Raw genomic sequence first — 12,353 nt, 5'->3', positions numbered from 1 at the left:
TGATTCATGGTTTAAACATTTAACTCAAGTATATAAAATATTATACTGCAGGGGTTTATGGAATGGCGTGTCTAAAAACGAACTTTAAATGAGTAAACTATTATATTATTTATTTGAGCATATTTCCATTACACGTACGTTTATTTTTATTTATTACACAAACTAGTAAGTAGTAATTATTTTTGAACTATTGACAAAAATAACACTTAATATAGTTTATACTATATAATATGTAAAGTGAAAAAAAAAATGTATACATAATTTACTCACAATATTATAGAACCGTGTGATTGTGTTTGTCTCCGTCAAAAAAAAAGAATTAATCAACTACGAGAGAAATGGTATAATTTTTAAACAAAATAAAACACTATTTTGTGTACATATTTGATAAAATATAATATAGATTCTATGTACCTACGTGTTTTCGAATTCACTATATTGTCGTATGGGTTAGGATTTTGTTTACATAACATAATCGAAAAAATAATATTGTAAACATATGGGATGTTGTATAAATAAATATATCAAGAAATTTCAACTTGTTTATCCATAAATAATAAACTTTGTTTAGTTTCTCAGCAAACTGAGAAACGTATTGGACTTAAAAAACTGTGTTTTTTTAAAAAAAAATATTTTTATAAAGAAAAGTTTCACGTAACACCTTTTCTGGTATAAGACGTCTTATCGAATTTTGCTTTGATTTGCATCAAATTTCTCATATTATCCAAGTAGTTTTACGAAAGCATCTAACTGTACGAAAGAAAAATGCCAATAACCGTTAGACGATTCTGAAGAAATGTTAACATGTGAAGTTTTAAAACTGTTGTTTGAAAATATGTTGTATCACTTTCATGAATAAAATTCGTCGAAATTTATTTTTATTTTAAATTTCAATGTTTAAAGAGTATAATAATAAGACAAAAACATTGTCTTCGAATTATATTTTTATAGACATGACATTAAGTCCTTTGTGATTATTGTTATGATTTATCGTAAGGATTCTAAACGTCAAAGTGAACGTGAATAATACTACCATCAAAAATGGGTCCTAGCGAATTTCAGGCAAAGTACAATATAATATATATAGGTAATAAATAATTTTTTTTTTGTACAACGAATTATTGCTCACATGCACTGCAGCTCTGGATTCTACATCGGAATAACATTTTTGGCTAAACTCAATTTATGTACAAATATTGTTCCATGTGCAGGTATTGGAATATATTGTGTTTAAACGAAATTGAACAATAATAATAATAATAATAATATATAACATGGGGTTATCACGAAGAAAAAATATTAACAGTGTACATATTTTATCAAGAAATGATAGGTGGAATATAAAATAAAACCGTCATGATATAATTTATATTGCTTGTGAATGGCTGACGTGCACAAAAGTATATATAGTCAATAATTTCAAAAAAAATTAAAAACTATTATTTCAATGCAACACAAACAAAAAAGGAAGCGTAATATGTACACAGTATTATTATTATATGTATTGTATAACTTTCACTATGTGTGAGTTTACGAGTATTGTTATAGTCATTGCTAATAAATAATAATACATTTCGCATTGATTTTATTCGGTTTTGCGTCGCATAATATCAAAATTTATTCATATTATACTGTAATAACATTTCAAGGAATAATTATTTCATCAATTTAACTCAATGAATGATTATTTTAGCGTCGTAATTTTTTTTTCCTTTGTCCATAAAATATAAAAAATGTAAATAGCAGTCACTATACCGTTCGTATTTAACTTGTTTATTATTCGTCACACAATTTGTTAGTAGTTTCGAATTTATATACTGAAATAATTTGTTTGCATATTTTTACAATATTATAATAAACAGCCTTTCGACGACGTAATTCGGCGATAAAGAGCCGTGAAATAATGTGATTTTAAAAATAGATGCGTAAATATATTATATAAACGATGCCATTACTTTATAATATAGTAGCGAAAAGTATCGAATTCGATAAGTAACCGGCCGGACATCGCGTCCAAGTGGTATAAAATGTAATTTAGTGCGCATATACATCACCTGCAGTATTTTCTCTCGCACACACGTTTGTTTTTTTTGTAGTAATAAAATGCGCATTTGTACGGGGACCGTGAATCAATCAAGGCGAATGACCACGGGGTAAAAAAAAAAACCGAAAATACGTATCGGCGGAAAAGCGGTTTTATCGGAAAAATTAATTAAAAGTCGGCTAACTACGCGTCGCTCGGTATATAATATAATATTATAATCGGATCCTCGTGCACAACCCGCGTACGCCGAGATCGCGTGATGCAGTCTCCCTCTTTTTGTACGTCCCTCCCCTCGCCGCAAGTCGATACCCATCGCCCACCGCGAACACGCCACTTATATAGTACCACCCTGCAATAGTACACAACGCAATAATAACAATAATAATATATTATTATGTACTCGTACACGACCTCTGTATAAGGCCCTTTTTCCGCCGGTTTAACCAGCGATATTTTGGTGCACTACGGAAATGTAAAAAGTGCGTATAAAATCCTCGACGACTTTTACTGTTTCGACGAGATTTGGTGGCGGGCATTGTGAGGAGGGAGTGCGTTTGGAGTGAAAACGTTGTCGATTTGCGTGTTGGGATATTTTTTTAACGACCGCACACGACTTCCGTCTTGGACGTCCGTCCACACCCTCATAACCATGTCGTGTCTTTTACGGATATCCTCGTTGCTGCATCGTAACCCGAATAGAGTCGCTACCCTCACCGATCGGTATTTTCCGTATTCGTTACGTTTTTTTTTTTTTTTTACCTCTGGTGTCACGAAATAGCTGGGACTCTTTTCAATGGTGATCTGGTTGGGGAACGAGTACGGCATTCGCCTTCTGTACCAGTCCAGGCCGCGTTCGTAGTTGTCGTCCCGGTCGAAGAAGTGCACCTCGCCGTTGGCCTTTTGCACAGACTTGTGCAGGAACAACATCTCCAACAGCGCCCGCGTGCCGCCTTTCCGCACACCGATGATGATCGCCTGTTTGCGACATAATAATTAATTTATATATTATAAGTATAGGTATCATAATATTAAATACACGGGTACAGATAATCCGATTATAATGTGTATCGATTAACGATCTAGAATTTACATTCTTCTGTACAACTCTGTCCATCAGTTCCAAAACGTGTTAATATTTGTGTATGTATATTATTGATATTGTATTCATAGCTTCTGTTGGATAAACGTTAATTTTCTAATTACATTTTATTGAAACTGCAGTCTAAGAGTTATTTTAATACTTAATATAATATTTTAATCATTTTAATATAAAAAATAATAATTAACCCGATGGTATGTATGGAACGTAAAATAAACCGATTATTTTCTATATTTCGCCGTTTCCTCTTTTATTTAACATCGTGCATAAACGTTGTGCATATAAATTATGTATTATTAATAAAAAAAAAAAAAAATCATCGACACAAAACAATATACCAGAATAATGAAAAATACATATTTTGTTTCAAATTGAAATATATTATTATTTCCGACTATAGTAGTAACATTAAAATTCGCTGCAAAATATCCGGTGGAATTAGGTGAATTTGTTAAAATTAAATTACATTTTTTTTTAATTGTAAACGAAAACATATTGTTTGTATATTTTAAAACTATAACAATGGGATTGCTCATTATTTATTATGAGTATTTATTTCTAATGTAATATACTTATTTATTATATCACTTTTAAATATTATTAATAAATTATAAAAATATTATTTATATCATAATTGTTTTCAGATTAAAATAAACCTAATATCAATTAAAGTACAATTACAATGCATACATTCGCAATGCTCATATGAATCGTTCATCAATAATAATAATATGTTGTTTGTTTTTTTGCATTACATTCATCCTTTTTTTAAACTTGACATTTTCAAGTGCATTACTAAATACGTTAAAGCGACGTGGTTTTAATATACCTTGTATACTATTATTAGTTATTACCTACTATGGTTATAGACATAATTTATTATAATAATAGTTCATTATATTGTTCAAAAAATATAAAAAAACCCATTAATTATATACTTCAAGTCGTTAACTATTAATTATTTGTAGACGCCTTGTTTCTTATACATATATATTATGTACCCGTGCCATTATAGAGAACTTTCGTAAAGTCACCAGAAAATGTAGTCCACATGTTAAAAATAAACCATGCCATACTATACTATTATACTAAACGCCGAATATATATACCACCTGCATATTTTACCTCATTTATTGCATTATATATACTAATAGTAATACTATGGATATTTTATAAAGACGATTAAAGCACGCTAGATACATTTGAGTAGCTGCGGTAAATTACATGTCAGCTGTGTATTGTGGTACCAGACAAGTACGAAAAAATAATAAATACGAAAAAGCTAAATACATACTACAATAATATTATGATAATATTTTATTGAGACAATATATTAACATTCAAACTAAATTCGCTTCAGGTAGTATACATATAATATAATATAGTACCTATAGATTTGAATATTTATTCTCATTTCCAATAATGTATTTTTATTTACCTTTTTTTTTTTTATTACACTATGTAAACTATTACCTATAAAAAAATAATAAAAAATAAATAAATCAATTAAACAGTGCTGATCATGATACGATATTGTTTGAACTACGTTTCGGGGTGTAAAACAAAAATAAGGCACATTATTTTGAAAAAAGATCGCTACGAAATATATAAAGTATCGACGTGTACATTTTGACGTGTGCATTATTTTGTACTCCCAGCACATAAGAAAATGTTAATACAATTAGACACGAAAAATGACACCCGATGGGGTTTTTAAGAAAATAATAATAAACAACGATTTCCTCATATTATTATTATACCTAAATACTTAATACGAAAAAAATAGATAATAAAGTTTGCAACATTTGTTTTTATTTGTATAAAATAAGTTGCCATAATACATAATAATATACACTACATTTATAAAAAAAAAAACTTCACAGGCAAAAAAAATAAAAATTTTAAAAGAAGTTTAACATTAATTTTTTTCGATAATCGCATGTCTTCTAAACATACTTTCAAAACAAAAAGTAAATATTATAAGAGTACGAAACACAAAATAACACTATAGTTATATATATCATTATGTATATATAATGTGTATGTATGCCAAAGTGCATTAAAGACAACAGTATATAATGGATAGGAAAAAATAATTGTCATTAAAATACTTTTTTTTTTATTTACTTGAATATTGTTAGAAAATTAGTTTTGAAAATTAAAATTAGTTTACAAGGTTAAAAATAATTTTTAAAATATAAATTATGTACAAAAACAAAATTAAACTATGTAGCCTGTGAGTTAAATAATGATAATATGTGTTATTTAATATTTCTTTTGTGTAATGAGATATTTTTTTGTATATTGAAAGATTTTGAAAAAGAACAATTGGTAGCCCAATTTTAGTGATTATTCAGAGCAGTTGAAGATAAATGGGTAATGTCACAAATCACGTGGTTATTGTGGAGTGTGCATAGGGGGTAGTCATTCAATTAAAGTTTAAAGGAATGAGAGGTCACAAGTAAGGTATGGCCAAATCAGAAATGGAAGATGATGTTATGCATTTTAGATAGATTATGAATAAAGATTATGAAACCAGGGTTGTGGAAATATTTCTTTATCAATTGGTGAAAATTATGATAGTTCAAAAGTTTAATCACACATAATCGATTATTGGTTTATTTTTTCTTAGGCAGGTAGTTTAAACATTTTATTAAAAAAAATTAAAACCTTATTTTAAAATAATAGATACCAATTCTACATAGCAATGAGATTATTTTATCACAAATGAACAATGTCGTATAACACGATTCTAATAAAATATATGAATCTGATAAATGCCGTCGTATCATTACATTTACGATTGATTAATACTTATTTGTCGAATAACTCAAACGATTTGTTCAAAAATAGTGTAGCATAATGAGATGACACTTGAGATTAGTAAAACATAATCATTTATATATTTTTCTATTTTAATTTCATTTAATTGTGTGTATAACTATAATAATATTATGTTATCGCCAAACTCGAAGGAGTGTACATTTTTTAAGCTCACATACTTATATATCTATGTTGTATTACATTTGAAATGTAACATTTACAGAATCAGTGTGTGCACTATTTATCTCAACGATTATTTAATATGGTTATGGTAGGTACGTATATTATTAGTTTTACAAATTCATGAGGTATAAGCAAAAGCACCTAAACGAATAAATTCTGAAGTAAGCGTGGTAAACTAGATCATAGAATACCGTGTACGAGAAATTCTGAATATGTAAGTAAATATATATCATATAATACGATATAATGTTATATCATAAAGTACCTACGAATGGTGTGTCGTAACGGTTACCATAATAGCATAAATTATTATAATGACTCGCATATAGTACACGACGATCAAAACCGTGCCGGAGGAGAGGGAGTTTGAAGAGCTTTTGACAGGGTGAGATCTCTGCGAATTGGCTGCTTGCACGATGATCAGAGAAGCAACACAAAACCGACGGTACTTGCAACGCATTTCGTAGACATGTACATTTTGATTTGTGAAAGAGAGACGTTAATTCGAACGTTAAAAATTGTTTCAATAGTTTTTTCAAATTAAAATCACAATCGATACAATTTTAAACTTGTAGTCAAACGCTGATTTATATAACGTTTTTTCCACTTATTCCACACTCGTCGAATCTCGCATAGGTAGTAACCTATTGTGACGAATGAAAGTATAATGTCTTGTTGTGGCTTAAATTCAATAACGAATCGTAACACTAATATTTTTAATTGGTTTGTAATATTATCATATTGAAACAATTGATGTTTTAAAGTTGGATAAAATTATAAGACTATAATAACAAAGTTTATCGGTATTCATTTTTATTTTGACCATTGGCAAATAATGACGTTACGTTTATTAATGTTAATGAAGTTTTTTTTTTTTTTTTTGTCAAACAGAGAAATATAAATTAGTGTAGTGGATACTATTATAATATACATACATAATTTTATACCTACAATAAAAGACAAATTGGACGGGGTAATATTTACCTTACCTCTTAATTAATCTTTACTAATTAACAAGCAAACATTTTATTTTCTCTTATTGATAAAAGAAAAAAACGAATTCTGTCCTTGGCCAAACATAATATTATAACAATTTAATAATATTCCGAATGAGCATACAAGAATTGAGAGAAGTTTATAAAAAATACGTCAGACGTCAATGAAATATTATCATTTTTAAAAATAATGTACTATTTTGTAAATATATTATGCAAACAAATGTTCACTGTACTCTGGACATAGATAAATAAATAAATATTTCACGGTCAAGCCTTAAAACCAAAATCCAACATCCTGAAATGGCCGAATTCCACAAAAATATGCTTCAAAGTGAAAGAAATGTTTTATACATTTTTACGAATGAATAATAAATACATAGTAGCTATGATTTATATTATATATTGTTTTTTATTCAATAGGATAAGGATAATATTATAAAATTATCTACTCATATTGTTAAATTTGTATTTAGACGAATTAATTTTTAAGTATTGGATTCTACAATTAAATACCGAACAGTCAATTAAAATGTATCCTACAAAAACTATTATAATATTAATTATTTGAATTTGTCTAAGACTATTTTAAATGTCTACTTTTATTTAAAGTAGAAAAAACCATGCAGTGTAGAGTAAATAATATAAACCACAACTATTCATAGTTACACAGGAATACATTAGAAATCTAAAAACAAAAGTCGATTCCGATGGATAATGGAGGATCGATTTATAAATTAAATAAAAAAAATATACATAAATGCAATCGGATACATTGTCATAATATACGACATAGGCAAACTATACGTTAAACTACATAATAGGTATGTAGTTGTCAACCGTGAACGAGTTTATAGGTTTTGTGGGATTTGGGTTCGAAACCTGGTTAAATTTTCTCCTAGTTACCCGGGTTACATATGGCGTATACTCGAAGATTCAAACCCGTTTTACTCTTAAATATAAGCAACGGCAGGTACAATATGATATATATTTTATATAAATTTACATAATAGTTTTCAGCGCGATAATTCATTCAGTTTTCGTGTCGGATGAGATTCAACCTTATTCAATATATAAACATATTATTATTATTATTATTATATTCTCCACACGTACACATCTGGAACATAATGCAGTTTGTTGGTGTGACCGATAAAAAGTTCGTTTTCCTCGAATTTTCGATTCATATACGGAATGAGTTGTATAATATTATCATATTATATTCGTTATACATACTATGGTTCATAAATATATACCCACAAACATATACACTAACACTCGTTAGTATTATATAAACGCAATTATTAGTTTTTAAATAGAAATTTCAAATTTGTGTGACCATAGAGATCACAATTTATCGTGTATATATAAATGCATTATACTTAAAAATCCCGTAAAGTCCCTTTGCTCTACGGTTGTAGGTTTCGAGTATAATAACTCCTCAGACGTCATAGAGTATGCTATTATAATGGATGTATTCAATTCAAAGTCAATAGTAAATCATTGTATATGAAAAACTATATTATACCTAAGGATATATTATTATATATTTATATTGCTATTAGTAAGACGGTTTATAGGTGAAGGTGATTGAACTTATATTTGACGAAAACAAATAATATGTATTATTATAACATTGTATCGTATCCTAGAATTACTAAATTTTATTAATTTATGAGTCAATACGGACGGTCATTAGGACCAAGTTAATAAGTTCACGATAATACTGTTTAATCTAAATATTTTGAAATTTTGTTTGTATAGTAAATAATAATAATATACGTAAAGCGAAAAGTTTCACGTCCTCACGAACAACATTTTTTGAATTACAACAGAATAGGGAAGAGGGTATACCCTATTCAGCCTATATCACTGCAGTATATTTTATGACATATGTATTTATAATGTAATTTTAATAATATGTATTTAAGATTATTTATTTATCCTCTATTAATAATATTTTAGGTTAGGTTAGATTAATTTTTGCCGATAACATTGCATTTATTATATTATTATTCATATTTAATTATTATAATAGTAACTATGTATTTATATATCATATTTTAATGTTATTAACTATTTTTGGTGAATACCGAAGAACAGCGGAAATAATTTCGTGGTATAATGTATAGCCAAATACACAAAAAAAAAAACGATAAATTTAACCTAATGTTTTGTTAATGAGACATAGTGTGAGTAAAATATAATGATATAAGTAAAAATTTCAAGCTCAAAGTATGAATAATATTTTTGAATAACTACAAAATAACTAAAACTGTTATTTTTGTCTAATTATCGAATTTTGTCCAAATTTAAACTTCGAATGTCTATAATAATAAAAAAAAAAATAATGATTTTATAGTTTTCAGATTTGTTGGTCACAATATGAACTAGGTACTTATAAGGAATCTTGTATTCAACTGTCAAGTATTAATCATAAGTATTAATCACAAATTAAAATGTTTATAACTACAAAGTTAAAATTTTGCCAATGTATCTTTAATATTTTTAAATAGCTAAAAAAAAACTACTGAAACTACTGAGGAACCTTGTATTACATTTTTTAAATTGTTCATAAATATTTAAAAAAAGAGTCAAAACATTTTTAAAATTATACCATGACAATGCTAGTATTAATATTTTATAAATGTTTAAAATGTCTATGGTTTTTAAATTACTACAACATAAGAAAACCACAAACAAATTATCGTTTTTCGCAATTATTAAGAAAAGTACTGGACATTTTGTACTTTTTACCCGCTTAAAAAATGTCTTCAGACATAAAAAAAAATACTATATACATCAATAGCTTAGGAAGAGTAAAAATATTTTGAAACTAAACTACTTCTGATGCTAATACAAATATTTGATGTAATTTTCTATACCTACCTATTATCTAGTACTACTATTCTATCGTCATTTGTTTTTGAATTGCAACAAAATACCAAAATAAATTTTAAAAATATTTAGTTTTTTTTTGATGATTATGAAAAATATAAGGAATTATTAATCACAATGTACCAACTGGATCTAATTTGATAACTAAAAGCCACTACCGAAGACACAATATAAAGCAAACATCATCCAACCAGAACATGCATAGTTCCGCTTGGAATCTGAAATTGAATTTATATTATTTTCATTAGAGTACAGTAAAACGAATATTATCGAAAACAGTATATTCATCTGAAACATATTATTATGACTATTTCAACAATCCCACGAGTGAAAGTGTAAAAAAACTCAGATTCAATGAAAATTTTGTTTCCAAACAAATTATATATTTGTTGTGCAATCAAAAATAATGATCTTTCTAATGATATTATATCTATTTATTATCATTATAATATTATACATAAAGATTGAGTTATTGATACGACCAAAAAATTGTTTGCGTATTAATATTTGACTATTTTTTATCATTATTATTTAAACATAGAATTATCTTACATAATAGTATAATTGTGATGTTAAATAAAGAACGTATGTTTTTTGAATAAAAAAAAAGATACTATTTATTATTTAATCTTACAGAAATTGATTGAATTGCATAATGTCACATATGTTCTAATGCGTTACATTGTATATTATTGTGATGTGTATAGCAATTATTAACGAGTTAAAATTTATATTATTTACAGTATTGAAACTAAGTTCATATTTTCAATACCCCATTATTAGTCTCAGGGAACGACGATTGTCCAAAATTCAATTATAATAATATAGTTTATATATATGTTTATGCCATTGGATAATTAAATCAAACATCTCTAAATTAAATTCTGTGTTTGCTCGTTAATTGTAATAGATATACTAAATATATTCAATATTATATTTTATAAAAAAAAAAAAATACTCTAATCACACACTTGGTAAATAAGTTTAGCTAACCGTAGTTTACCTAAGAAATAAAAAAACGAATAGTGTAAAAGTAAATTAGAGTAGTTAAAAATTAATTATTGATTAAATTGATTGACATAAAAATAATAGTATTTTTTAATCCCAAATATTATAATATAATACTAATAGACAATGGTTTAGTTTTTAAAACAACTAAATAGAAACCACTATTGCATTATAATTATAACACGTTAAGTATTTATGCAATTTAATATTTATTGAAAAGTAGCTTTTAAATATATACAATATATATTTTTTTAAATACATGCGTGGAAATTTATATTAATTATATTTAGATGAGAATTGAAGATAACTTTTTTATTATATACTTTATGATACTGCGTACAACTATAAGATCTATTGAAATATTCATTTAACAAATAAATTACCATCAACTTCCTTATAAATGATTAAATCGAATATATAATTTGATATTAAACAAAATAATTAAGCTTATCGTGAAGAATATTACGTAACATAACCGGTCCGTCAATGTGTCCGCGTGTCGAGGTTTTATTACAAAATAATGTCACGTCCATAAATTCAATAAAAATGCAGTCGCGTATGCATATTAACGCATCGACGCTGCAGTCGAAAAACGTTGTGTTTTATATTCCGACACAGGTTTATGGCCGACTTGAAAAATAACGATGATTTTAAACGGGCCGGAGGATTGTGGTCGCCTAAACACGGTTACCCCCGCGGACTCGACAGCCTATACGCCCGTACCCACGTACCGTGTTATTGCATATTGTGATATTGTATTTTGTCCGTATTTTATTTTTCTCGCACCCACCTGAGGCAATCGTCTGCTGGTCTTCGGAAACCTGAGCCTCCGGTACGCCCGGTCGTCTTGAGTGGTCCGGGCGGAACCGGAAGTGTCCTCGTCGTCGGCCACTTCGTCCAAAGCCTGCAGCGGTCCGCCGTTGGGGCCTCTGTAAATGTGCAGGCCGCCCAGCAGGAACAGCACGGTGGCGCACAACACCAACTGGGACCATTGGACATTCGGAACACACCATCTTCGCATTACGATTTGCGCATCTGCAACACACCACCGACAACGTCTGTGATTACGCCGTTATGATATTATTATAGCGATAATTCGATTTTTTATTCGCCAAAACGATGATCGAATCGATGGTAAGATACGAACAGATAACCGCCTTTAACATGTTATTAAATATTTAACTGCAGTTGCAATATCGTTAACCGTGGTTGCAAATTAACGCGCGCGCAGCTGCGGGTACTGCAACATTCAAGGACGGCGAAATTGAGTATCACTGATAAAGATTGCGGAAACTACATTGAT

At 28.1% G+C, this 12,353-nt stretch overlaps 1 protein-coding gene across 2 annotated transcripts in view; it reads right to left on the bottom strand.

The window, feature by feature from the left end:
• LOC100167476 (heparan sulfate glucosamine 3-O-sulfotransferase 5-like) overlaps positions 1-12,353 on the bottom strand; it is a 44,281-nt gene that overhangs the window by 20,897 nt on the left and 11,031 nt on the right. The window contains exons 2-3 of one of the 2 annotated variants that reach the window (XM_029491753.1): positions 11,841-12,085; positions 2,804-3,019 (exon numbers count right to left, since the gene is read on the bottom strand). In XM_029491753.1, the coding sequence (XP_029347613.1) occupies positions 2,804-3,019; positions 11,841-12,071 (447 nt within the window). In that variant the 5' untranslated portion in view covers positions 12,072-12,085. Of the gene's footprint in view, positions 1-2,803; positions 3,020-11,840; positions 12,338-12,353 lie in introns of those variants that run through there. The other variant, XM_001942493.5, reaches the window with a different exon arrangement.

Source organism: Acyrthosiphon pisum, chromosome A3 (genome assembly GCF_005508785.2).
Source record: "Acyrthosiphon pisum isolate AL4f chromosome A3, pea_aphid_22Mar2018_4r6ur, whole genome shotgun sequence".
Lineage (NCBI taxonomy): Eukaryota > Metazoa > Arthropoda > Insecta > Hemiptera > Aphididae > Acyrthosiphon > Acyrthosiphon pisum.
Note: the sequence above shows the minus strand (reverse complement) of the source record. Positions and strands in the feature narration are given on the sequence as shown.